We start from the raw sequence: 26,163 nt of genomic DNA, 5'->3' as shown, positions 1-26,163 counted from the left end.
AAAATACGGACGGGCGTACGGACGGACCGACCCTAATTATAGAAAAGCTTTGCTTTTAAAAAAGTGGATCAAAATCTAGTCAAATTAATTCTTTTCTTTGTTCAATGAAACCCAATTAGATTATTAGAATATGATAGCTATATGTTACATTTTAAATTTAACTTAATTGTTGAAATTTTGGTCTGTTTTATAATTTTAAAAATCTTTTTCTGTAATCTCTAAAAACTTGGTTTATTGAATTTATTTTATTAAGTTATTTTCTTGGGGGGTGGGACACCCCCAACCCCCAAAAAACAAAAAAATCACCCCCATTTTTTTTTGCTGAAGATTTCCTTTGTCCTTTAACGAATTTCATCTTAATTTTTTTTATCATCTCTAGGGACAAAGCCCCTAGAGGCTAGGGGCGAAGCCGCTAGTATTAATATAAAATAAAAACATTGATACTTGTTTTCTCTTTAACTTAAAATAACATCACTCTATATCACTTGCGCTGGTGTATTAACGTATACTCGATAATTACTAAGTAAGAAAGAGACCCAATGTTTAAAAATGTATAATATACAACATATATGTATATCAATATACTTCTCCGCTCTCATACAACGGCCTCTTAACTCTTAAGGAACCGTTAACCAGTGTCTCTGAGAGGTAACCTCCGCCGTTTTACATTTTGGGTTGTGTGTATGTTTGCTTGTGTGTGTGTGTGTGTGTGTGTGAGTGTGTATGTATGTGTGTGAGTGTGTGTGTTTGTGATTAATTTTTATGAAAACTTAATAACTTATGCCTCTGACTTTTCATTAAGAATTAATAATTGATATTGATAAATTGGGTTTTAGTTCACATAGCGTATTCCAAGTTGTATTAGGGTAAAAGATTAGAGGGAGCATGAGTTATATGAAACTTTGCCTTTAGGTCGGGGACCTTGTCCCAATTTTGTATTGGGTCTTTAAAATCCGCTAATAGCGTTGGAAATATAGAAAGACATAGAAAGCAATATGCTAGCAGAAAAGGGACTCCACCACTTGGGTCAGCTGGGTTGTCTGGATTATGCATCTATACTTATACATTTATTGTCATCATGCTGCATTTATTGAAGTAATTAAATGTTTTTAAATACAATCAAATGTTTTACTAAAGTCTAACCTACATAAATGTTTAGCCTTCATATTTTTAAGGGAAAGGACAGTAAAATGTAATAAAGTACAATTAAGAAAATTTTATCTAATTTTAGTACCAAAAATTCAACTGGAACTATTTGAATATTTGTAACTGTTTGAATGAGGTTCTGTGAGTAGAAAAATTAGTATACATGGAAATTTCTGCACGGGAAAATACGGCCTTGTCGGTCTTTGATTGAAAGTCAGACTAATGCCTATTTTAAAGAGGCTGAGTTGCTTGTGTATTACTGTTTTATGTTTGGGGTCAATAGTATAATTTCGAATGGTTTCTGTGATGTTTACTCTTAAGGATCTTAATGATCAATGCACAACCACCCCCCCCCCCTTTTTCATCCTTTTTGTATACGCCAATAATTCTAATTATTAATAACTTTTTTGGACAGCAATTTATTTGATTTAGATGATTATGAGCTTTTAAACAAAAATGCATTTTTTGATTAAGAATTATTATCAAATATGTCCTTTACATTAATGCATTTTTTTTAAGCAAAGCTACTTAACAAACTTTCTAACTGTGTAGATAATTTTGAATAATGATTGAATTGTACAAACTACAAAGTACAAGTTGTAAACTTTTCCATTATCAATTTAATTATATTTAAATATTTACTTAAATTCAATCTTACAAAAATGCTGCTTGAATTATTAATCTATTTCAATCCTCATATGAAAGTATCAAGATGTCCGTCGGTCTGTATGTTAAGAAAAGGATCTCGCTAACCGCTGAACCAATATGGTTATCCTTCAATTGAAACAGCTTTTAGCAGGGGCGTCAACCTTTTTTTTATTGGGGGGGGGGGAGGGGGGGTTAAAAATTTTTAAGTGGTGGGGGGTGATAATATGTTTTTGGGGTGGTAAAATGGCGCGCGAAAGGTGTTAATTTAATAATGTAAAAAGGTACCTACCTAATAATGAAATACTATTAAATATTTAGTAGTAAAAATGCGCGACAAAATGGCTGGGGGTGCCTAGAGCACAATTTTTAATGGGGGTTGGGGTAAAATGAAAAATATTTTGGTGGTGATCACCCCTTTACCCCCCCCCCCTTGGACGTCCTTGGCTTATAGGTTATCGTCATGAGGAGATTTAAACTTTTTTGGAAATGGTACTTTCGCCCTTAGAAATTAATGTACATGCGAAATTATAATACTCAAAAATACCTGTAGATTATAAACGTTTGGATACTCAACTCAATGAACCAACAACTAAAAATTCAATAAAAGTCTCCAAAGTTGTTAAACCAACAAATAAGAATAATGTATTATAAACAGCCCAATGTCCTCTTTCTCCCATTCTTTACGTCAATAACTTTTATTTTATGAAAGTAAAATTATTATTTTACCACTATAAATTCCTTATTCCTACCATGCATCCCACCATACCAGCATAAGTGTAGGGACAAACTATGTTAAAAACAAACAAACAATGATTACAATATCCATAAAGTATAGCGTGCACAAGAAGTCAGACAAACAAACGAACATTAGTGAATACTAAGTAACAGTATTTACTTGTATATGCTTTTTACGACTTACCTTCAATTTAAGACTTGATTATAGAGATGATGTGCTAGTAACATATTCCTAATAGACAGGGAAAGTATTATTTTAAATAGAAATAAGAGAATATTATTCTATTTGGTGGATAAAATTGAGCAGTAATATAAAATCACCAAAGGCCAAGGCCATACATACATTTTAAGCCTCATATTTTTTAAGAAACTAGTTCCTTTGCCCATAGCCGTTAGGGGTGGTAGGGGAGGTCGAGAAAATAGCCTTAAACTTCCATTTTTAAGCTTTCCTGCACAGAGCAGAGAGACATAAATTTTCTTTCTATAGAAGAAAATACATATTTTGGTTTTCAGAACATTTTTCCTTTTCCCTTATACCCTTTCTTTATTATATTATATTTTGATGTTTTCTTATGATAAACTCTCTCACTAAATTCTCATAATACACATTTTTATAGCTATAATAATATTATTTATCTAGGTCCAATAAGTCATTTCTGTTTTACAATAAAAATAGTATAACTAGATCCCTAATCAGTAAAATAAACCGACAAGAACACAGTATTGAAATTTCAAATTTCTGTTCAAAATAAAGTTTTCTAATTTTTTATGACCAATTTTTTGTCCGGCTTATACTATAGACATATATCATGAATATTGTGGCTTTTATTACAGAAAAAAATATATAATTTTTTTTGGTAAATCCTTGAGCAATAATGAACTTCCGTGAATAGAAAGGTCATGACCGTTTGACCACTCCTTGACTGATTTTCTATTTCCTACCTGTAGTTTTGCCGTTTTTAAGCTGCCAGTTGCCAAATTTTAAAACAGCTCTAGACCACCCAATTTTTGTATGTAGTCTTTTATTGTGATCATAAATAGAAAAAAATATTAATTGGCGCCGCCAACCGCTGTTTTACCGCTGTAACCGCCGGAAATGGCAGTTTCCGTTATTTGCCGTTTTTGGGCGATGATCATAAAAAGTAATTTTTTTGTTATCTGTAACAGGAGCCGAGATAGAGGGGGGGCTCTTAGGCCCCCCCTCCGATCTTATAAGGTGGGAATTGGGACCCGATCTGTAAGGGTTAAATTATAAATTTGGAAATTTTTATGAAAGATAAATAATATTTTTCATTATATTGATTTTAGATTTTAAAAATCCAGTTAAAATTTAATAGGGCACTTGACATTTTTATCCAATTATACATGAAATCAAATAGAGAGTATTTCTAAAACAAACGTATTCTATAAGTTATCATCTAATATAATACAAAAAAAATTATCCTATTTAGTAAAAAATAAGATAACTCATGACAACATTACATTTTTGTACAATTATGTAATATAAAAATTATTTTAGTATTTGCATATTGAATTTATTAGATATCCTTAAATTTTTTACTTAACTAGTTTTTACAAATATTGATTCAAAGATATTCACATCTCTATAACAACACAATTTATATTTGATGTAAATCCCAAAGAGAAAATAATCCTCTGTAATTGGTCAATTGACTAGAAACCTTTACCCAGATAAGACCAACTAAAATCATGAACAAAAAAGAAATATCATTGTTAGTGATTTATGCCATTTGGCTCCAAATAAGCCCCTGGAATCCGAGTGTCTACGGTTGTATTGTAGAAATTTTAAAGACAGTCATCAGTGACATCAGTCTGGTTATACTTTATCAGTATTATCAATCAATTCCTGAGTCTAAAACTAGTTTTTTACATTACATAATGAAAATTATTGTATTGTCGCTTGGTATAACAATTACAATAAGGATATGTGGAAGATCAATGCTTAATCTAGCTCCAGAAACAACCATAGACCTACTGTACAGGTTTCCAAGTGTCATTTGTATGCTGCATGATGGTTATGGATTTTCAAACCTCTTATTTTGCAGCATAATGATATTAATAACTTTACGGGCACTATTTAATGCATATCCTCGTCTAATGTTTCTGCTTGAAGATGACCAATTGACTTTGTGGTTCTGGATTGTAAATGTAATTCTTCAAATAGAAGGATTTGTCTTTTTCTATCAGCAAAGTAATACAATGTGTGACATAAATACCATTGAAGGTATTAGAGTGAGCCTGAATCTTCAACTTGATGAATCTAAAATAGAAACCTATGGTGGAATGAGTAAATTTGGTGGAATTTTTCTCCTTATGCCACTTTTGGCTGAAATACTTTCAAGAGTAGTTATCAGATGGAGAGTTTTTAAAAGAAAGATATCCTTGGGGGGGAACAATATCGTAGATCCTGCAAGACAAATTGAAGTGGAAAATAAAGATGTAGTTGACACTGGCACTAGTGAAGTTGATAAAAATCTAGACACTGAAGATATCTTTGAGCATGAAAGTGAGATAAAATTATGGTCAAATGAAGAAGATGTGATTAAAATGAAACCAGTTATATTTGATGCCTGGAAACGTCCACAAGAGTCTGCAGGGCCATCACAGGCATCATTAGAAATTGACACAATTTCTGCAGTAGCTTTGAAAGCCACAGAATTGGATATTGTTTCTGTTGACAGCAGAGAATCCATCCACAGTTTGCAACAGACAAACTATGAAAGAGATGTTGAAACAGTTGAGCAAAATAAGTTTGTTTCACAGCCAATGAAAGTTAATGATTTCAAAGTTAAAAATGAAAATAATGACAATATCAGCTTAGGACTAGTGGGATTTAAAATTCTTCTTGTCCTTTTTCTGTTCTTTTCAATTGCCAAGATAATTACTGCAACAGGATTGTCAGGAGACTACAAAGATCAAATTGAATACTTTATAATATTGTTCTCATTGAAGATGGGAAGACTTGTGGAGTCAATGCTGCCATTATACTGGTTGCTACGTAAGAAGGATACAAGAAAGTTTGCAGTGAGAAAGCTAAAATATTGGAAGGATTTCCTTGTATAAACTTTTTATATGCTTATTTTCCAAGTAATGTGTATTCCAAGTGAAAAAGAAACAATTGATCATAATTCATAAAAAACAAATGGATATAGTCTTTTTCGTGGAAATGCTCCTTAAGGGGCGTGTTTTGTATTTTCACAGTAGCTTTCCTCTTATTTCTAGAACCCTGTGGGGGGCTGACAAACTTATTTCTATGAGTGTTTAATATCTCTTAGTGTAATTAAATGTTGTTAGGTTGAAAACTGTAAATGAAAGCTAAATTATGGGAAGGATTTTCTCATACAAACTTTTTATATGCTTATTTTCCAAGTGGTGTGTATTCCAAGTGAATAAGAAACAATGGATCATAATTGTGAAAAGACCCATCAAGAGTTGTCAGCATCCCAAAAATTAACCTTAAGAAATAATATTTTATAATAACAAACAAATAAAAAAATACTGAAATTTAAAAAATAACGAAGAATTACAAGCTATAATGAACAGTTTAAAAATCAAATTATCAAGCTAATCACCAGAAAAGAATCCAAACAAGAGAAATTTTGCCAGTCTTAAACCAACCACGATCGAGTGAAGGTGAGATAGTGATTTTTATAATCAGTTTAAATATTACTATATGCATGAATTTTGGCAAATTACATATATGTTTTTAGAGAATTTGTTGTAAAACTCTAAATTAATTCATTTTTTCTCTAAAGTCAAGCTTGATTAAAATAGGCACAAATCTACAGATTGTTTCTCCCAGCCGTTAATATAAAGAAACAGGACCATTGAAATTAAGTGCAGTATGCTTAAAAATCCATGTATTGTGATTTATTGACAATTCTGTCTAATTAGTGAATTTAATTTAGTTTGGACTCGCTGTAAGAGACCTAAGAATATTGAAACAAGAGGTAAAAATCTTATTTATATCTATTTACACTTAAAAAGTAGCTACGCCCCTTAATTCACTCATAGAGTAGCTACCCCTCAATTCACTAATACAGTACCTACGTTCTTAATTCACTTATAGAGTAGCTACGGTATTAAACAAGCTGTAGAGTAGCTGTGCTATAAACCCCTTATAGAGTTACTACGCTCCTTAAACGTCTAACAATAGGCTGCGCCCCTAAGGAAGCCTTGAAATAACCATATATTAATTTTTTTCTAATCTAGATTTGTTTGTAGAAGGCCGTTCCTTATTTAAACTATTTATAGAGTGGCTGCGCCCCCAAAGAAGGCCTAAAATAACTGAATATTAATCTATTCTAATCTAGATTTATTTGTAGAAGGCCGTTCCTTATTTAAACTATTTATAGAGTGGTTGCGCCCCCAAAGAAGGCCTAAAATAACTGAATATTAATCTATTCTAATCTAGTTTTGTTTGTAGAAGGCCGGGCTTCATTTGAACTATTTATAGAGTGGCTGCGCCCCCCCAAAGAAGGCTTAAAATAACTGTATTATTTTTTTAAATATCTAGAATTGTCTATGGAGAGCCGGACCTTGTTTTATTGAGAAGCTGCGCCCTAAGGAAGGACTTAAGAGGCCAAGCATTAATCTTCTCTTTTTTATTAAGATATATCTATATGAGAGGCGGACTAAATATCTAAATATCTGTTGAGTAGCTGCGCTCTCAAATACAGGCCTATAAAGAAAAGTATCTAATGAAATTAATAGTTTTTTTATGTATCTAGAAATTCGTTGATGATGCACTGTTGTATGGCTTAGGCGGACCTGTTCATCAGACTTCTGGGACAAGACAAGAAGCCTCATATTGGTCCACCCCAACAGAGCTGTCCCTGCAGTGTGCACTGTTTTACTCTACTTATTCTTAGGTAAGAAAAGGTAGCTATAGATACTGATAGAGTAAAGGGGAGCTTCCATGAATAGGGTTTCATCAGTTTAGGTATCTAAATAAACCTGAAGCTATACCTATACCTAAGACAGCCAGTACCTAATTACCCATACAGGGATGTAATGAATAGATAACCCTAACCCAAATAAGAGGTTCCTAGATGGGTTTGTGTTAAAAAAAATCGTCCTAACTTACCTATACATTAAACTCTATAATTCGTTGATAACAACTACAGCTTATGTTACATTAGAGTAATCATCTAAAAGAGTAAACCTTACCCTAAAGGGTCAAGCCAATGAAAGGTATTTAAAGGATTAAACCAGCTTATTTAATTGTACCAATAAGCCTTCCAGATTTGTCCGGCTATTGGTTTCTCTGACTTATAATAGTTTATTGTTTCAGTATTCATCACAGTTGATGCAACCGTAGAGAGACACTGCTTACATGTAAATTAATTCATAACCAGAGTCCTACAAACAATTATTACCTACAATTTTAACCACTGTTTTATCTACATGTCTAATTTATATGTTACCTATATAATTATGTGCTATTATAAATAAATTGTCGTTTTTAATTCATTGTTAATTACTGGTGGAGAATCTAATATCCATACGTAGCTATGTAGCATTGAATACTAAGAATAAAATTAACGATGAATAGACGACAAAATCAAAATCCCATTGATTACAATGAGGATCGTGCTCAGCAAAGATTAATGAAGGGTTTTCCCCCTTTCTTAGCTGTAACACCCGCGTCCCCCGAGTAGGATAATATAGGAACAGAGTTCAACAGGATTAATGATGAAAATGGAGCGGGACCTAGATCCAGAACCCCAGGGATGGGGGTAAACATGATAGGCACTAGAAGGACCCCTATTGGGGACAATACTGAAACTCACGCTGAGTGTCCAACCGCCAGACGGACTAAGCTAAATAGACGTACACCATTGTTAAATAGAATAACTAGTGCAAACAATGGTACAGTACCTAACCTAGCAGGTAACATCCATGATATTCCTCATGGGATCCAATCATTGGAAATAGGTACAAAAGAAAGAACGCACACAGATAGACATAGACAAATAGACTTAGTTGAAACAGAGTCTGATAGTGCAGATGATATTGATGATATCAATGGTGCAATAAGGCAAGAACAGCCTGATAACCAACAGGTACGACTTGCACATGTAGATTACGACTTAGTAAGTCAACTTTTACAGACTACTAACTTTCATACAGCTGAACGTCTGTTAGCCAACCGTGATGCCATAAACGCATGTATTCCGGTCGCGGAATCGGTTGAAGCTATAATAAGCGACATTAAAGAACTTGAAGATTCCTCTAACTTAATGTCAATAAAAACAACATATAATGAGAGTCTAAGAAATTTATCGATATTAGTCGAAGTGATTCACAAGAAAAGCGCTAGTGAACCTGAATTTAATCAAATAAAGACTAGATTGAATGTAACGAGAGATAAGTTAAATATCGAAATACGAAATATAAATGAAAAGATGATGGCTGAAGAACGAGTTAGAGAACAAGGTCTTTCTAGAATAAAGGCAATAATGATGAAAAATATAAGACCTAAAGATGTCCCTTCATGTCCAAGCACCCTTTCAAAAGAGATTAGGGAAAAAGTAAGGATTAAGAACTTGGGCCATAATGAAGATTGTGGTACGAGCGAAATACGAGAACCTGAGAGAATGGTAAATAGCAGTTCAGGGTTCCCAAACCAAATTCCTAAGAGGAGCAGTTGTGAAAACAGAAACAGGAACAGTAACTTGAGTTACAACACATTAGGAGAACAATATGCTAATATCCAACCAGTAAACCCTAACAATATCTCGATGCAAAATGAATCTTTTACCCCATTCAACTCCTTTGAAACCAATAATTATTGGCAGGAGACTGAGTACAATGGTACTGACCCTGATGCACATGCAGCAGTACAAGCTATTCAACAAATCGCTGATATTACTATGGTAGAAGTAGATGAGAATGAAGACGAGGTAACATTACAGGCACTCGATCGACGTGATACACCTCGACTTGACAAACTGAAGAGCATAATAGTTGATTCTCTGAGGAAAATATCTGACAATGAACCTTTTAAAGAACATATTAAAATAGCAGGGTATGCAGCTATGAATAGCGCAACCAAACATACTAGAAAACTAGATAGACTCATAAGATCACAGGGCATACATATTACGTCAGATAATAGAACCACGCTTCCATTGAAATTGGATCCCTTTTCAGGATTTGAATCGGAATCCAATATATACGACTTCTTTCAGCTGTTTCATTCAGTTTGTCATGGAATAAAACCAGCACTATTAAGTGAATATCTATACCTGAATTACCTAACTGCAGATGTGAAATCTGATTGTACTCACCTGAAAAATGATTTCAATGCTATGAAGAAATTGTTGATTGGTAAATATGGAAATATTTCACGCATTCTCAGAGAAAAACGACGTTTGATCAAAGCATTGGCTCAACCAACATTCAAAACTCAAAGAAAAGCAAAGCTCTTGTATATTAGAAAGGTATTAGAGATAGTATTACAAATATCGTCTATTGCTAAGATAAGTGAGACCGCTAACCGTGAAGTTAACAACTCAAACAACGTGTTTGACATTGTGGGGATGTTGCCAGAGTACTACAGAACTCAATTTAACACATATTACGTGACATCTCTACAGATGAAGAACATTGGTGATGATATGACAGGGGAAGAAACATTTCAATGCCTGTTAAATTTCCTACATGCTCAGATAAAAGCAATAGAAATGATGTATATGAGCGAAACACCTGTTGACAGCACACAACCTGCCCCAGCTCCAAAGAAGGACCAAAACAGAGCTGTCAATACAGCTACCAAAGTTGTTAAGAACGACACAAAAAAGGAACAACCTGACAGGTGGGGTTGGGCGACATGCTTCATGCATGAAGAATTTAAGAAAAGAGTAAAAGATTGCAATACAGGTACATGCCCTTTATTCCTGAATGCAGAACCTAGTGAAAGACTGATACTTGCACAAAAGTTTAAAAGGTGCAATTTATGTTTGTTAAGAAGATGCTATAACAAAGATAATAGCAAGTGTTCATACAGAACACAGGTACCCAGAGGAGTTGCTTGCCAACAATGTGCAAACAACATGATAGATAGGAATGTCTTATTGTGTCCAGATCACAAATGTGACAAAGAACAGATCAAAGAAGGTCTCACAAAATTCCTACCGAAATATGAAACTGATGTTGACATCAAACTCATGATGATTGAAATTTTGAAAATAAAGAATGAACAATTAAAGAAAAGAGATTTGCAAGTTGGCGAAGCCTTCAATGTTGAAAAGGGAACAGTTTTCCCGAGCTCTGAAATAGCCCACAAGATACAACCTGAGCAAGAATTGGATCCTATATACCCGATGCAAATGCTACAGGTTGGAGATGAATCCATCCTCACGATGTACGACACCGGAGCTACAAACCCGGTCATTAAGGTAGACATAGCAAAGAAACTCAACCTGAAAGTTATTGATGATAGACCCCAATATATCCAAGTAGCGTCTGGCTCTGTGATATCAACAGGGGGAGGAGTCTACTCAATTATCCTTGGTCCAGATATTTCAGGACAATATCACGAACTTCGTTTAACTTCAATGTCGCAGATAACTGGACAAGTACCCAATTATGACCTTAGGAAAGCTTGTAAAGAATTTCAAGCAAACCAATCTTCAACTCCATTGTCCAAGGAATGCCTTCCCACAGATATTGGTGGAAAGGACATTGGATTACTCTTAGGTATAAAACACTCGAGACTTGTACCGACATTACTATTAGTGCTGCCATCTGGTCTTCAAGTATGGAAAAGTAGATTGCCAGACATAAACAACTCCTATTTAATGTTTGCTGGAACACACCATTCATTTGACAAACAAGATATGGAAGCTGGTAGATCGAATCTTAACATGAGAATATTATTCACATCACTGTATAAATCATACCTTAATTCACCCTTCCAAGATCAGTTAATCTCACCTAAATATGAGAATGAGTGTATGTGTATTGAACCCCAAATAACAATCAACACAGACATACCTGTTGCAATCAACAAAGTTGCGTTACGAACAGATGAACAAGAACTGCTTGAGCAAGAAGATGCAGGATTTCGCATCGATTTCAGGTGTGATTGTTGCACAGGGTGTGAAAATTGTAAACAATCTATTCAGACAAGGAGCATTTCACTGAAAGACCAGTATGAACAAGGAATCATAAACAAATCCTTCAAACTGGATACAAAAAGACAAACCACTACCTGTGAATTTCCCTTCATTCGTAACCCTGTTGAGTTTTTATCAGCAAGATGGCATCGGAATGATAACTTCAAGATGGCGTACAAAGTGCTACAGACACAATTAAAAAAGCCACAAGATGAAAGAAATTCAGTTGTAAAATTTCACGACGAAATGCTCGCAAAAGGATTTGCATGTAAACTAAGTAGTTTACCATTAGCAATTCAGCAAGAGATTGAAAATGCCCCAATTAGGCATTTTTTTGTATGGAGGTCAGTATTTAAACCTGGATCAACATCAACACCATCAAGAATGGTAGTTGATCCAGCAAGTACTGGCCTCAATGATTGCCTTCCTAAAGGGCAAAATTGCTTGAACTCATTATTTCAAGTAACCATCAAATGGCGAAGTCACAAGTTTACCGCGACTTGTGACCTCTCCAAAATGTATAACAGTATTAGGATGGAATCATCCCAACTTAACTACTGTTTATACCTATTTACCCCAGATCTGAATCCTATGGCACACGTATGTATTTATGTCATGCTCACATTATTCTATGGACTACGCTTTGCAGGAAACGTAGCCACTCAAGCATTGCGCCAGCTTGTCCTTGAGCACAAGGAAGATTACCCACTTGCATATGCCACCATTTGCGAGTCTACCTACATGGACTACTCCAATATGGGTGGGGAAACTCAAGATGACCTAGAGAAAGTGATAACCGAGTTTATTACTGTTGTACCCAAAGGAGGATTCAGGATTAAGACAATTAACAGGTGTTTTGAAAAACCTTCAGAAGAATCATCAATTGATGGAGAATCCACTGCATATAGTGGATATAAATGGTACCAAGAAAAGGACGAAATGGGGCTAGGACTTGAAGAAATTAACTTTAATACAAAACGGAGAGGAGCAAAGAAACCTAACCCCTTCGAAGTCAAGACAGAAGAAGACCTGTTAAGACTTCTAGATGGCCAGAAGTTTACTCGCGCTAACATCTTAGGAAAGTGTCTTGAGGTCTTTGACCTCCTAGGGTCATTTGAACCCCTGAAAAGTAGACTGAAACTGGACCTTAAAAATCTCCAGAACCTTGAATTTGATCAGGAAATACCTGAATATTTTAGAGCCACATGGATCAATAATCTGTTATTGATAAGAAATGCAATGCAGATAAGAATACCAAGATCAGTTGTCCCCTTAGATGCAATAACTCCATCAAAGTTGACACTGATTGTAGCCTGTGATGCAGCAAAACTTATGTGTGGGATTGGTGTTTATGCACGCACTAAACTTTCGGACGGGAGTTACTCATGTCAGCTACTGGCAGGGCGCTCAAAGTCGGTTTGTGATACGATACCCCGCAATGAATTAAGCGCGGTGGTATTGGGTGCACACACATTTCACATTATTAGCAAAGCACTTGGTGAGAAGATTGAGGATTATTTCTTTGTCACTGATTCTGAGATAGTTGTTGCATGGTTAGGCAACAATGACCTTAAGCTCAAACCGTTCGTTTATAATCGTGTTCGTGCTATAAAACGATTAATAAACACAGATAATGTGTACCATATTCCCTCTGAAGAAAATTGTGCAGACATTATCACAAGAGGAAAAGCTGATATAAAAGATTTTGATAGTAAGAGCCATTGGCAAATAGGTAAGCCATGGATGAAGAAAGAATTCAAGGATATGCCTATTAGAGACTATACCAAGGTGTGTAAAGATATGTCAAATAATCAGCTCGATTCTATTGTAGCAGAGTCATATAGCAAAGGACAGAAACAGAATCCTGACATAACAAACATTTCGGCTGAAAATGCCCAAAATCTGGCTGAAGATGCCCCAAATCTGGCTGAAGATGCCCCAAATCTGGCTGGAGATGCCCCAAATCTGGCTGAAGATGCCCCAAATCTGGCTGAAGATGCCCTAAATCTGGCTGAAGATGCCCCAAATCTGGCTGAAGATGCCCCAAATCTGGCTGAAGATGCCCCAAATCTGGCTGAAGATGCCCCAAATCTGGCTGAAGATGCCCCAAATCTGGCTGAAGATGCCCCAAATCTGGCTGAAGATGCCCCAAATCTGGCTGAAGATGCCCCAAATCTGGCTGAACATGCCCCAAATATGGCTGAAAATGCCCAAAATCCGGCTGAACATGCCCAAAACCCGGCTGAACATGCCCCAAATACGGCTGAAAATGCCACCTTTACCAATGAACATTTTAAATTTATGGCCGCCATTCTGGCCAAACATGCTGCTATTCTGACTAAAGAAGCTGCCATTTCGGCCAAAATTGCTGCAAACCCATCTAAAATTGCCACCAAATTGGCTGAAAATGCCACCTTCTTGGCTGAAATTGCCCCCCACCCGGCTGAAATTGCCGCCATCACGGCTGAAGATGCCGCCATCACGGCTGAAGATGCCGCCATCACAGCTGAAGATGCCGCCATCACGGCTGAAGATGCCGCCATCACGGCTGAAGATGCCGCCATCACGGCTGAAGATGCCGCCAACACGGCTGAAGATGCCGCCAACACGGCTGAAGATGCCGCCAACACGGCTGAAGATGCCGCCATCACAGCTGAAGATGCCGCCATCATGGCTGAAAATGCCACCATCACGGCTGAAGATGCCGCCATCACAGCTGAAGTTGCTGCCATCACGGCTGAAGATGCTAATGCCCTGGCTGAACAGGCCACCTTTATGGCTGAACATGCTGCTACTATGTCTAGTCATGAAATACAAGAATTTCAGGAATGTATTGAAAACACAAACATGATAATGCATGTACAAAAACAACCTAGTTGTCCCCTTGTAAATTTTGCCTACCGGGGATTTAAAAGCTCATTATTAGTTATTGCAAATCTATTCAGATTTGTGTTGAGAATAAAACACAGTTTGCACATGAAAGGTGTGCACATAAATTGTCCTGATTGCAAACCAGAAATATACAAAATAGACCGATCATATATCACTAGATTTGAAGTTCTCTGTGGGAAAGCAAATTCCTCACCATCCCTCGGCCCCTCTTCATTTGAAATGTGGATGGCGTGGAGATACCTGTGCATTCAAATGAGCTTAGACGTCAAACTAAGGTCTACAAAATCAAAGCAGGAGACCTATATAGAAGACCAATCAGGAATTTTGAAATGTGGAGGGAGACTTACCTACCCAACCACAGAAATTGATGATACAGATTACTCAAGCTATGAGTATTCTAGTTTTGTAGCCCCAGTGGGACTAGTAGATAATGATATTGTAATTGCATTAGCAATTTATCTGCATTGGGAAATACTACCCCACTCTGGTGTTGAACAACTTCTTAACTATATGCTGAGATTAGTCCATGTTGAAAGACTAAGAACACTGATTAAGAATATCAGAAACTCATGTATATGATGTAGAATATTACTGAAGAAACGATACTTGGGTACAACAGGCAATCAATCTAAGACTTGCCTTGTAAGGGCACCACCGTATTACTCCATTCAAATGGATATTTGTGGTCCCTTTCCTGCACATGACTCTATCAAAAAGAGAGTGAAAGGTAAGGCATATATGTTATGCCTAGTATGTATGCTAACAAGTGCAATAAACATTGTATGCTTAGAAGGTTTAAGCACAGATATGATTATTACATCACTTGTTAGACATATGGGTAGACACGGATATTCTAAGATTATATTTTGTGATAGTCAATCTTCATTTCTTACTTTGAAATCAGCTGAGATAACAGTTTTAGATCTCCAGAGCCAACTTTGGAGTAAGGAGAGAATAGTCTTGGAAGTCAGTACGCCCCACTCACATCAAGAAAGGGGTAAGATAGAAAACAGAATAGGAGCAGTAAGAAATATGCTTGAAAAATCCAGAGAATTATCCACTAAAAAGAGTTATTTAGAATGGGAATCTGTAGGTGTTTGCATTGCTAACACACTAAATAACCTTCCCATTGCTAGAAATGGAGATGATGAAACAGAATCATCACTATCATTTATATCCCCTAATCATTTGTTATTAGGACGAAACAATAAGCGATCTATGGAACTTCCAGTTGTAATTGAAGGATCAACACTATCACGATTAGAAGATGTCCAAAACACAGTTGATAATATGCTTGACTATATTGTCAATGACATACACAAATTTGTTCCAGGGAAGAGACTTGTTCAAGGTGAGATTCCCCAACCTGGTGAAATTGTGTTGTTCATTTCTGAGGAGAATCCCAGGAAAAGGTATGAGAAGTTTAAGTATGGGAAGATCAAAGAAAACTTTGTTCAAGGAAGGTCCAACAAAGTTAGAATTATCTACAAGAACTCAGGAGAGAGTGTTATCCGTGAAACTACTAGAAATGTAAGAGACATTGTGATAATAATGAAGATTGAAGATCTGGATTTTAATTCAGCAGAACAACAGTTAATCAACAGGATTAACAGTCAATACCTACTTGTAAAACATGTAAAATGTTGAATAATAAATGTATGTAAAAGGAAAGACAATGGAACATTGCTGTTGAACACAAGAAAGAACTACAAAAGATTAACAAGACTGTGCTGGGACATTTGTAGGAAAAGATTTTAAGTAGGGATCTGCCAATTCCCTGCCCTGGAGTGTGAAAAGACCCATCAAGAGTTGTCAGCATCCCAAAAATTAACCTTAAGAAATAATATTTTATAATAACAAACAAATAAAAAAATACTGAAATTTAAAAAATAACGAAGAATTACAAGCTATAATGAACAGTTTAAAAATCAAATTATCAAGCTAATCACCAGAAAAGAATCCAAACAAGAGAAATTTTGCCAGTCTTAAACCAACCACGATCGAGTGAAGGTGAGATAGTGATTTTTATAATCAGTTTAAATATTACTATATGCATGAATTTTGGCAAATTACATATATGTTTTTAGAGAATTTGTTGTAAAACTCTAAATTAATTCATTTTTTCTCTAAAGTCAAGCTTGATTAAAATAGGCACAAATCTACAGATTGTTTCTCCCAGCCGTTAATATAAAGAAACAGGACCATTGAAATTAAGTGCAGTATGCTTAAAAATCCATGTATTGTGATTTATTGACAATTCTGTCTAATTAGTGAATTTAATTTAGTTTGGACTCGCTGTAAGAGACCTAAGAATATTGAAACAAGTGGTAAAAATCTTATTTATATCTATTTACACTTAAAAAGTAGCTACGCCCCTTAATTCACTCATAGAGTAGCTACCCCTCAATTCACTAATACAGTACCTACGTTCTTAATTCACTTATAGAGTAGCTACGGTATTAAACAAGCTGTAGAGTAGCTGTGCTATAAACCCCTTATAGAGTTACTACGCTCCTTAAACGTCTAACAATAGGCTGCGCCCCTAAGGAAGCCTTGAAATAACCATATATTAATTTTTTTCTAATCTAGATTTGTTTGTAGAAGGCCGTTCCTTATTTAAACTATTTATAGAGTGGCTGCGCCCCCAAAGAAGGCCTAAAATAACTGAATATTAATCTATTTTAATCTAGATTTATTTGTAGAAGGCCGTTCCTTATTTAAACTATTTATAGAGTGGTTGCGCCCCCAAAGAAGGCCTAAAATAACTGAATATTAATCTATTCTAATCTAGTTTTGTTTGTAGAAGGCCGGGCTTCATTTGAACTATTTATAGAGTGGCTGCGCCCCCCCCAAAGAAGGCTTAAAATAACTGTATTATTTTTTTAAATATCTAGAATTGTCTATGGAGAGCCGGACCTTGTTTTATTGAGAAGCTGCGCCCTAAGGTAGGACTTAAGAGGCCAAGCATTAATCTTCTCTTTTTTATTAAGATATATCTATATGAGAGGCGGACTAAATATCTAAATATCTGTTGAGTAGCTGCGCTCTCAAATACAGGCCTATAAAGAAAAGTATCTAATGAAATTAATAGTTTTTTTATGTATCTAGAAATTCGTTGATGATGCACTGTTGTATGGCTTAGGCGGACCTGTTCATCAGACTTCTGGGACAAGACAAGAAGCCTCATATTGGTCCACCCCAACAGAGCTGTCCCTGCAGTGTGCACTGTTTTACTCTACTTATTCTTAGGTAAGAAAAGGTAGCTATAGATACTGATAGAGTAAAGGGGAGCTTCCATGAATAGGGTTTCATCAGTTTAGGTATCTAAATAAACCTGAAGCTATACCTATACCTAAGACAGCCAGTACCTAATTACCCATACAGGGATGTAATGAATAGATAACCCTAACCCAAATAAGAGGTTCCTAGATGGGTTTGTGTTAAAAAAAATCGTCCTAACTTACCTATACATTAAACTCTATAATTCGTTGATAACAACTACAGCTTATGTTACATTAGAGTAATCATCTAAAAGAGTAAACCTTACCCTAAAGGGTCAAGCCAATGAAAGGTATTTAAAGGATTAAACCAGCTTATTTAATTGTACCAATAAGCCTTCCAGATTTGTCCGGCTATTGGTTTCTCTGACTTATAATAGTTTATTGTTTCAGTATTCATCACAGTTGATGCAACCGTAGAGAGACACTGCTTACATGTAAATTAATTCATAACCAGAGTCCTACAAACAATTATTACCTACAATTTTAACCACCGTTTTATCTACATGTCTAATTTATATGTTACCTATATAATTATGTGCTATTATAAATAAATTGTCGTTTTTAATTCATTGTTAATTACTGGTGGAGAATCTAATATCCATACGTAGCTATGTAGCAATAATTCATAAAAAACAAACAGATATAGTCCCTTTTGTTGCAACAACCCCTAACCCTTACAGATCAGGCTACAATTCCCACCTTAATAGATTGGGGGGGGGGGGGGGCTAATTTAGCCCCCCCTCTATCTCGGCTTCTGTTACAGATAGAGACGTAAAATTACTGAACTTAAAAGCTATGAAGTCACAGCTCTCTCTCTTGCCTACAAAAAAAAAATAGCCCCCGATCTGTAAGGGTTAAATGTAAACTTGTGATTTTAATTTAAGTAGTTTTAAATATTAAAAGATTAAAGATAGTCAATTGATACTATATTTATGGAAGGTTTAAAGCGGATATTTTTGAAAATAAAGAAAATAACCCAGCATTACTTAACACATAGGAAGAAAGAAAAGAGACTAAATCAGTAATTCAATTTTATCTTATTGTAAAAGACAAGAATGTGCTTTTCCTCAAAATTTTTAGCGAGCTTTGAATAAGAACAAAATTGTCAATTATAAAAAAAAATATTGAAAAGAGTTTTAAAAATTACAAATACTAATGCCAATTATTTCACAGATATTAATTTTATAAAACATTATTCGATTGTCCATGGTAATTCTATGTATTATATGTTAAAATTTAATTTTTGTCAGCTTGACATTAGCAAAGCTTTTGGTGAAAATTTCAGATTTTTAAAACAATTTTCAGGTATCATTAACTTTAACAAATTTGTTGTCTATGGTTCTATTCAATAAGGAGTACACATATTTAGAGAATATTATCGTTCTACTACTGTTTTTAAGCCTTAAAACTCACACCTTTACATAAAATTAATCCACCTTTTATACACTGCCAAATTGAGTTTTCTGGCCAGAAATTTGAGTTGAAAGGAAATTTCAATTTATTTGTATATGTATAGTTACTGTATGTCTATCTTTAGCAAAATAATTTTATAACCTTATATCTGATTCTCCTTATTGTTTTAAACATTTGCAATGTACCAAATTTTCCTATTCAGAAATACATAAGATAAAAAGAATTAGTTTCTGAAAATCAGTATATAGACAATTACTTAAAAATATTCTGAAAAAAGTAAACATTTAAAATATTTAACTTGGGGAAAGTGATGCTTCAGAAACTGGCTCTCTCAAAGCCACCACGAACATACTCCACAATTTAGGATTGCTTACTCAAGCACCAAACGCGCATACCCAAACTTTTCAAGAAATAACAGCATTTGTTTACAAAACTTAGTTTCTCGTCAATTATCTCATACATGCGAGGCTGGTGTCTATGAAACTAACGCCAGAGGTCCAACAGCTTGGATAACTAAAGGGAGCCATATCTCTAATTTTCTATTCAGACAAAGGTTAAAAACACCCTTCAGACAACCAACACTTTAATTGCACGATCTTTGTCTAATGGTGCATAGTAATTAGTTGCGCCAAAGCATTCTTCCTATTCTATTTATTAAAGTCAAAGTCACGTACCTGACATACATAATATATTAAAAATGCTAGTAAATAGGTTTTAGATATTATGATTTTGAATAACTTCTTGTACTGATATTTTGGATAGTGCCGGATATTCAGTGATATAAAAATCCCAAGTCATAAGCATTAATTCTTAAATTCTTATAGTAATATTAAATTACTAGCAACCCTTTTATGCATTCCCTCTACTCTTACTATTGATGTCACACATCTGACAAAACAACAATACCATTTTTAAAATCTCTATTGATTGGTTCAGACTGGAATATGACACCTCCCCAACAGCAAGCTGGCATGTTAGGAATAACAAATAAGCAATGATTCTAAGTTCAGATGTAAACACCAGACAACTACCTGCCTTAGTCTTTATTGACCACTTATTTGGTCTTAATTTGTGTTTTTCATCCACCATGACATGACATGTGAGATGTTATAGTTAAATAATGGGGGGGGGGGAGGGGGTAAGGAATGAGCTATATGTTACTTTGCCCACAGGTCAAGAACCCTGTCCCAATTATTTAATGGGTCTATGAAATTAAATATTAGCATTGAACACAACCACAAAAGAACAGACAGCAATTTGCAAGCAGATGGAATATCACTGGTAGTTACTTTATATACATTTATTGGTGAGAGAGCAAAGCGAAACAGTGTTTTTCTGTGCTTATGCAGGAAAATATCATCATATTTTTGTTATCAAAATCTTAGAACCAATGTGGTTGAATCTGAGGGTTAGTGCTCGAAAGGAGCAAAGCCTTTTAACTTTTGCCCCTCAATTCTTTAACTTTATAGGAAAATATGATAAGTTATCAATCATCTGCCTGCACAGCAATATAAAATAAAATAATACTGTTCCTGTTAATTCAGAAGGTGCTTTGTTGACATGCAATTTTGATGGTTTATGTCGAAATTATTGCACAAGTTAAAAAGCTGTCAGAAAAGCTATTAGAAAGCTGTAAATGACTTCCAAGCATTTTTAGGGTGTGGGGATTAAAAAAATGGGAATAGGAGGTTTACTTAAATTTATAGTATGTCCCAAAACACTAAAATTTTTCTTATTATTGCAATCAACTAATCATTTGGTTGTACGACCTTTGTCTGGAGGTCCTAACTGCGCATGCCTATTTTGGCCAAAAAATAATATTTCCCCAAATTCTTTTATTTAATAAATGCGCATGTAACATATCAGTAGTAGGTACAACTTTTAGCTTCTTAAGTACGCAACACTCGCAACAAGAGCTTAATTTAAGTTTAGCAGACCAATTTAAGGAAAATGATACTTTTATTAGAAGTATTGATATTTTATCTCCTTTTATTAATATGTAATAGATTACAAGAAAGCACCAATTTTGTGGATTTAAAAACAAACATTGCGGATTTTTATTTAATTTTTACCTTCTGAGCTCGCTTCCATATAATTTTGTAAATTTTGGTGTGGTTATAACTTTTCTTATGTAATAATAAAATAGCATGCTGGGCTGTATATTTATTTTTTTTGTCATCCTTGTAAGATTTATTGAATTTTACACAAATTTTTCACACAAATTACCTTGTTGAGCATTGATACCCCCTTACCTTATAAATAGATTAAAGATAAAGGGGTATATTTTTTTGTTTGTTTCTTTATTACTTTAAGTCATGTTATACTGGGTACTATGTAGCTATGTAGAAGTTAGGCATAGAAAACCTAACTTTATTTTCATTTTTAAAAAAAGGGTGGGAGGTTCATTATCAGTGTTCAAATGGCATTTTGTGTGGAGGCACCAGTTTTGTAAAATTATAAAAGATCAAACGATGTGTAAAATTTGCTAAACCTAATAAAATGCAAATATTTTAGGGTTTAAAAGATATCAAACTATTTTATTATCAGGAGTGTTTTTAGCAAATATTAGACGTAGGTAGTAGAATTATTATACAACTGTTTCCTTTCTATGTCTTTCTATTTTGATTTTAAAAAATCATGAAAAGCATAAATTGGTAGTGGCACAGAACCCTCATCCCCCTATTTTGAAATAAATGAAAAATAAGGAATGGGGGAAGTTTTTTTTTCTTTGTTTTCAGTAGAAGGGGGGGGGGGGTATTTCTACACCCACTGACAAAATATTGAAAAATATTGTGGATGAGAAGAGACAACGGAAAAGAAAAATAGAAAATAAAAAAAATAGTTTGTGTGCAAAGAGTATTGTGGAGTTGCTTCGCATCAAGTGTTATGAAACAAGGGTTAAAAACAGAATATTCATTAGGAATTAACTGTCCAACACAAAAATACATTTATGTAAGACCAATTGATATAGGATTACGTGAATATATTGACAGCGGAAAATTTTTGGTCAATTAAACTTGTTGATATTGACCTCATTTATTTGCCAGATCATCCTGTAAGGGAGGAAATTGTGCATAAAGGGGGATGGGAGGTATCGTTATTTAAGCTAGCTGCGATTATTACTTTATTAGTATACAAGAAAATCTGATGCAACATCCAAGTAATAATATATCGATTGTAAGTCCGCAATTAATTGGACTATATATATTTATTTGATAATATAATTCATAAAACACCATTCCTAAAGTTACATGACATATATTTGTGGGTATACCTATGTCCAACCTATATAGCTTAACCTAGATTTAAAATAGTTGCACTTATAATTTTTCTATAAGCAAGAGCAAAACTTATCAGAGACAAAAAATTTGACCCAAACTAATTTTTCTACGTGTAGTTTTTGTTCTTAATGTCATAAAAAAAATGTTTAAATTCTCAGAAAATATTCTAAAATCTCTTCATTTTAAAAATTTCCTAAAATTGTAAACAACTGTAGAGTAGACCTTTTCATGAAAATACACTTTTTCGAATTTTGGTCTTCTGCTAACCTAAAAAGTTACTTTAGGAGCCTAGAAATACATGTACAAAATTTCAGCACTCTATCTCTACTGGCGACCTAGCGCCAGGGATGTAAAATATCAATAGATAACGGTAGCACGGCGGTTTTAACAATATCTCAGCAATGTGCAGGTTTTAAGCTCTTCTGCATATTTCAATTTAAACACCTAAGGACAAAGGTATATTATCCCAAAAATCTAGCGCCAGTCAGTTTTCTAAAATCATGCATTTTATACCTGTGAAAATAGAAATCGACAGCGCTAGGTGTAGAGTAGACTTTGACAAAAGATTTTTGGGATATTATATCTTTGGCCTTATGTGTTTAAATTGAAATATGCAGAACGCCTAAATTCATCTTCCAAGCCATTCTCTAAGCATTTTAATTTTTTTATGAAATAACGGGATTTCAAAACTGCCCTTTGAAAAGGCCTAAAAAATATCTTTTTTTGTTACTTTTTTCACTGCTTATAGTTACAACTTATTAAGATATTATGCTCAGTTAAAATAAATCGGCGCCTCCAGCACCAAAACCGGCAAAAACTGGCAGTTAAACTTCTGTGCCCCTACTTGCCCCCCTCTTCGGCCAACAGTAGTTGTCTCAAGAAGTAAAAGAGATATCAACACACAGAAAGAAAACTCTTTAAATAAAACTGAACTAAGTAACCATTACAGTTTTTATTTTGGGACTTTCCTTCAAGGGGCTTGTGGAGCAAAAGACCCCCTAAAACACTAAGAATATGAGATCTGAGCTTATTTTTAAAGATATCAACCTGATTTTTTTTTTAAAACCTCATTAACATTTACAGATTTCATTTTGGGACTTTCCTTCTAGGGGCTTGTGGAGCAAAAGACCCCCAAAAACTAAAAATATGAGTTCTGGACTTATTTTTAAAGATATCAACCTAATTTTTTTTTGAGAAAACTTTTAAAATAAAACTGAACTCAGTAATGTTTACACATTTCATTTTGGGACTTTCCTTTGAGGGGCTTGTGGAGCAAAAGACCCCCAAAAACACAAAAAAATATGAGTTCTGAGCTGATAAATAAAGATATCAACCTGATTTAAAAAAAAAAAACTTTTTTAACATAACCAAACTCAGTAATGTTTACAGATTTCATTTTAGGACTTTCCTTCTAGGGGCTAGTTGGGCAAAAGACCCCCAAAACTAAAAATATGAGTTCTGAGCTTATTTTTAAAGATATCAACCTGATTTTTTTGTTGAAAACTTTGTTAACTTTTTTAACATAACCAACCTCAGTAAAATTTACATATTTCATTTTGGGACTTTCCTTCTAGGGGCTAGTGGGACAAAAGACCCCCAAAATAATAAAAAATATGAGTTCTGAGCTTATTTTTAGAGATGTTGAGCTGATTTTTTAATGAAAACTTTTAGAACATAACTGAACTTAGTAACCATTACAGATTTAATTTTGGGACTTTCCTTCTAGAGGCTTATGGAGCAAAAGACCACCCCAAAACTTTCATTCCTTCTAGGGGCAGGTGGGACAAAAGACCCCCAAAACAATAAAAATATGAGTTCTGAGATTATTTTTAGAGATATTAAGCTGATTTTTTTATGAAAACTTTTTGAACATAACATTACTAAGAACCCATTACATATTTAATTTTGGGACTTTCCTTCTAGGGGCTTGTGGAGCAAAAGACCCTCCAAAACACTAAAATAAGGGGGGGTTCTTTTGCTCCACAACAATCTGTAAACATTCTTTAAAAAAACCAGGTTGATATTTTTAAATATAAGCTCAGAACTCATATTTTTTGTGTCTTGGGGGGTCTTTTGCTCCACAAGCCCCTCAAAGGAAAGTCCAAAATAAAATGTGTTATTGGTACTTAGTTTAGTTTTATTTAAAAAGTTTTCTTTAAACAAATCAGGTAAATATCTTTAAAAATAAGTCCAGAACTCATATTTTTAGTTTTTTAGGGGTCTTTTGCCAAACAAGCCCCTAGAAGGAAAGTCCCAAAATGAAATCTGTATAGGTTGCTGAGTTTGGTTATGTAAAAAAAGTTTTCTCAAAAAAAAATAGGTTGATATCTTTAAAAATAAGTCCAGAACTCATATTTTTAGTTTTAGGGGGTCTTTTGCTCCACAAGCCTCTAGAAGGAAAGTCCCAAAATGAAATCTGTATATGTTACTGAGGTTTTAAAAAAAATCAGGTTGATATCTTTAAAAATAAGCTCGGAACTCAAATTTTTAGTGTTTTGGGGAATCTTTTGCTCCACAAGCCCCTAGAAGGAAAGTCCCAAAATGAAATCTGTAATGGTTACTTAGTTCAGTTTTATCTAAAAAGTTTTCTTTCTGTGTGTTGATATCTCTTTTACTTCTTGAGATAACTACTATTAGCCGAAGAGGGGGGCAAGTAGGGGCACAGAAGTTTAACTGCCAGTTTTTGCCGGTTTTGGTGCTGGAGGCGCCGATTTTTTAAAAACTGAGCATATCTAAATAAGTTGTAACTATAAGCAGTGAAAAAAGTGACAAAAAAAGATATTTTTTAGGCCTTTTCAAAGGGCAGTTTTGAAATCCCGTTATTTCATAAAAAAAATTAAAATGCTTAGAGAATAGCTTGGAAAATGTATTTAGGTGTTCTGCATATTTCAATTTAAACACGTAAGGCCAAAGATATAATATCCCAAAAATCTTTTGTCAAAGTCTACTCTACACCTAGCGCTGTCGATTTCTATTTTCACAGGTATAAAATGCATGATTTTAGAAAACTGACTATTTCTAGGCTTTTAAAGTAACTTTTTAGGTTAGCATAAGACTAAAATTCGAAAAAGTGTATTTTCATGGAAAGGTCTACTGTAGAGCCGTTTAATAAATCTTAAAGGACACATTCACCGATATTTAGCATCCATAATGTATGTATAGATATTGAAAAAATTATATAAACAGAATTTGCTCTTCATCCATGGAAAATGTAATCCTATGACGATTTTCTATTAATTTGTGATTTCTAATTAACTGTAGAGACATAACAAATAAATGGATTAAAGGTTTATTTAAGAGTACAATTAGAAATATTTTTTCATTGGTCCTAAGAGCCTCACTTCCCCCACCCTTCGCTTTTTTGTTTTGTTTATTGCTATTGTTTTTTTGAAAGCATTCCAAGTTTATCAAATTTTAGTCTCTCTTAGTATGCCTCACGGTCTGCTTTTTACTTTTTTGGTATTATTTGATTTTATGCCAATATTTGAGACCATATATTGTTATACAGGTTAGGTTAGGTAAGCATTAAAAATTTAAAAGGATGATTGGTGCCTAGTAGAACATTATGATTGGTGCCTAATAGAATATTATGGGGGAAGGGTGGTTTTCACATTATTTGTTTTT

The 26,163-nt window shown here is 34.3% G+C and overlaps 1 protein-coding gene and 1 long non-coding RNA gene across 2 annotated transcripts; both read left to right on the top strand.

The window, feature by feature from the left end:
* Positions 1 to 6,042: 6,042 nt before the first annotated feature.
* On the top strand, positions 6,043 to 15,143 carry LOC145333328 (uncharacterized). The gene is made up of 4 exons (XM_080178448.1): positions 6,043 to 6,183; positions 6,459 to 6,500; positions 7,281 to 7,421; positions 7,844 to 15,143. Exon 4 carries the CDS (start codon positions 8,283 to 8,285, stop codon positions 15,141 to 15,143), a length of 6,861 nt encoding a protein of 2,286 aa, XP_080034574.1. The 5' UTR covers positions 6,043 to 6,183; positions 6,459 to 6,500; positions 7,281 to 7,421; positions 7,844 to 8,282.
* A 1,380-nt stretch (positions 15,144 to 16,523) lies between these two features.
* Positions 16,524 to 18,410, top strand: LOC145334510 (uncharacterized). The gene is made up of 3 exons (XR_013884845.1): positions 16,524 to 16,574; positions 17,673 to 17,813; positions 18,236 to 18,410. It is a non-coding gene; the product is annotated as an uncharacterized LOC145334510 (long non-coding RNA).
* Positions 18,411 to 26,163: the final 7,753 nt, after the last annotated feature.

Source organism: Acartia tonsa, chromosome 12, assembly GCF_053477335.1.
Source record: "Acartia tonsa isolate MP-2025a chromosome 12, ASM5347733v1, whole genome shotgun sequence".
Taxonomy (NCBI): domain Eukaryota; kingdom Metazoa; phylum Arthropoda; class Copepoda; order Calanoida; family Acartiidae; genus Acartia; species Acartia tonsa.
The sequence above is the reverse complement of the archived record's forward strand: the minus strand, read 5'-3'. Positions and strand labels throughout refer to the sequence as shown.

Bases quoted from the DNA above. Each gene is read 5' to 3' on its own strand.
- LOC145333328 (XM_080178448.1), top strand. From the start codon at position 8,283: ATGGGGGTAAACATGATAGGCACTAGAAGGACCCCTATTGGGGACAAT.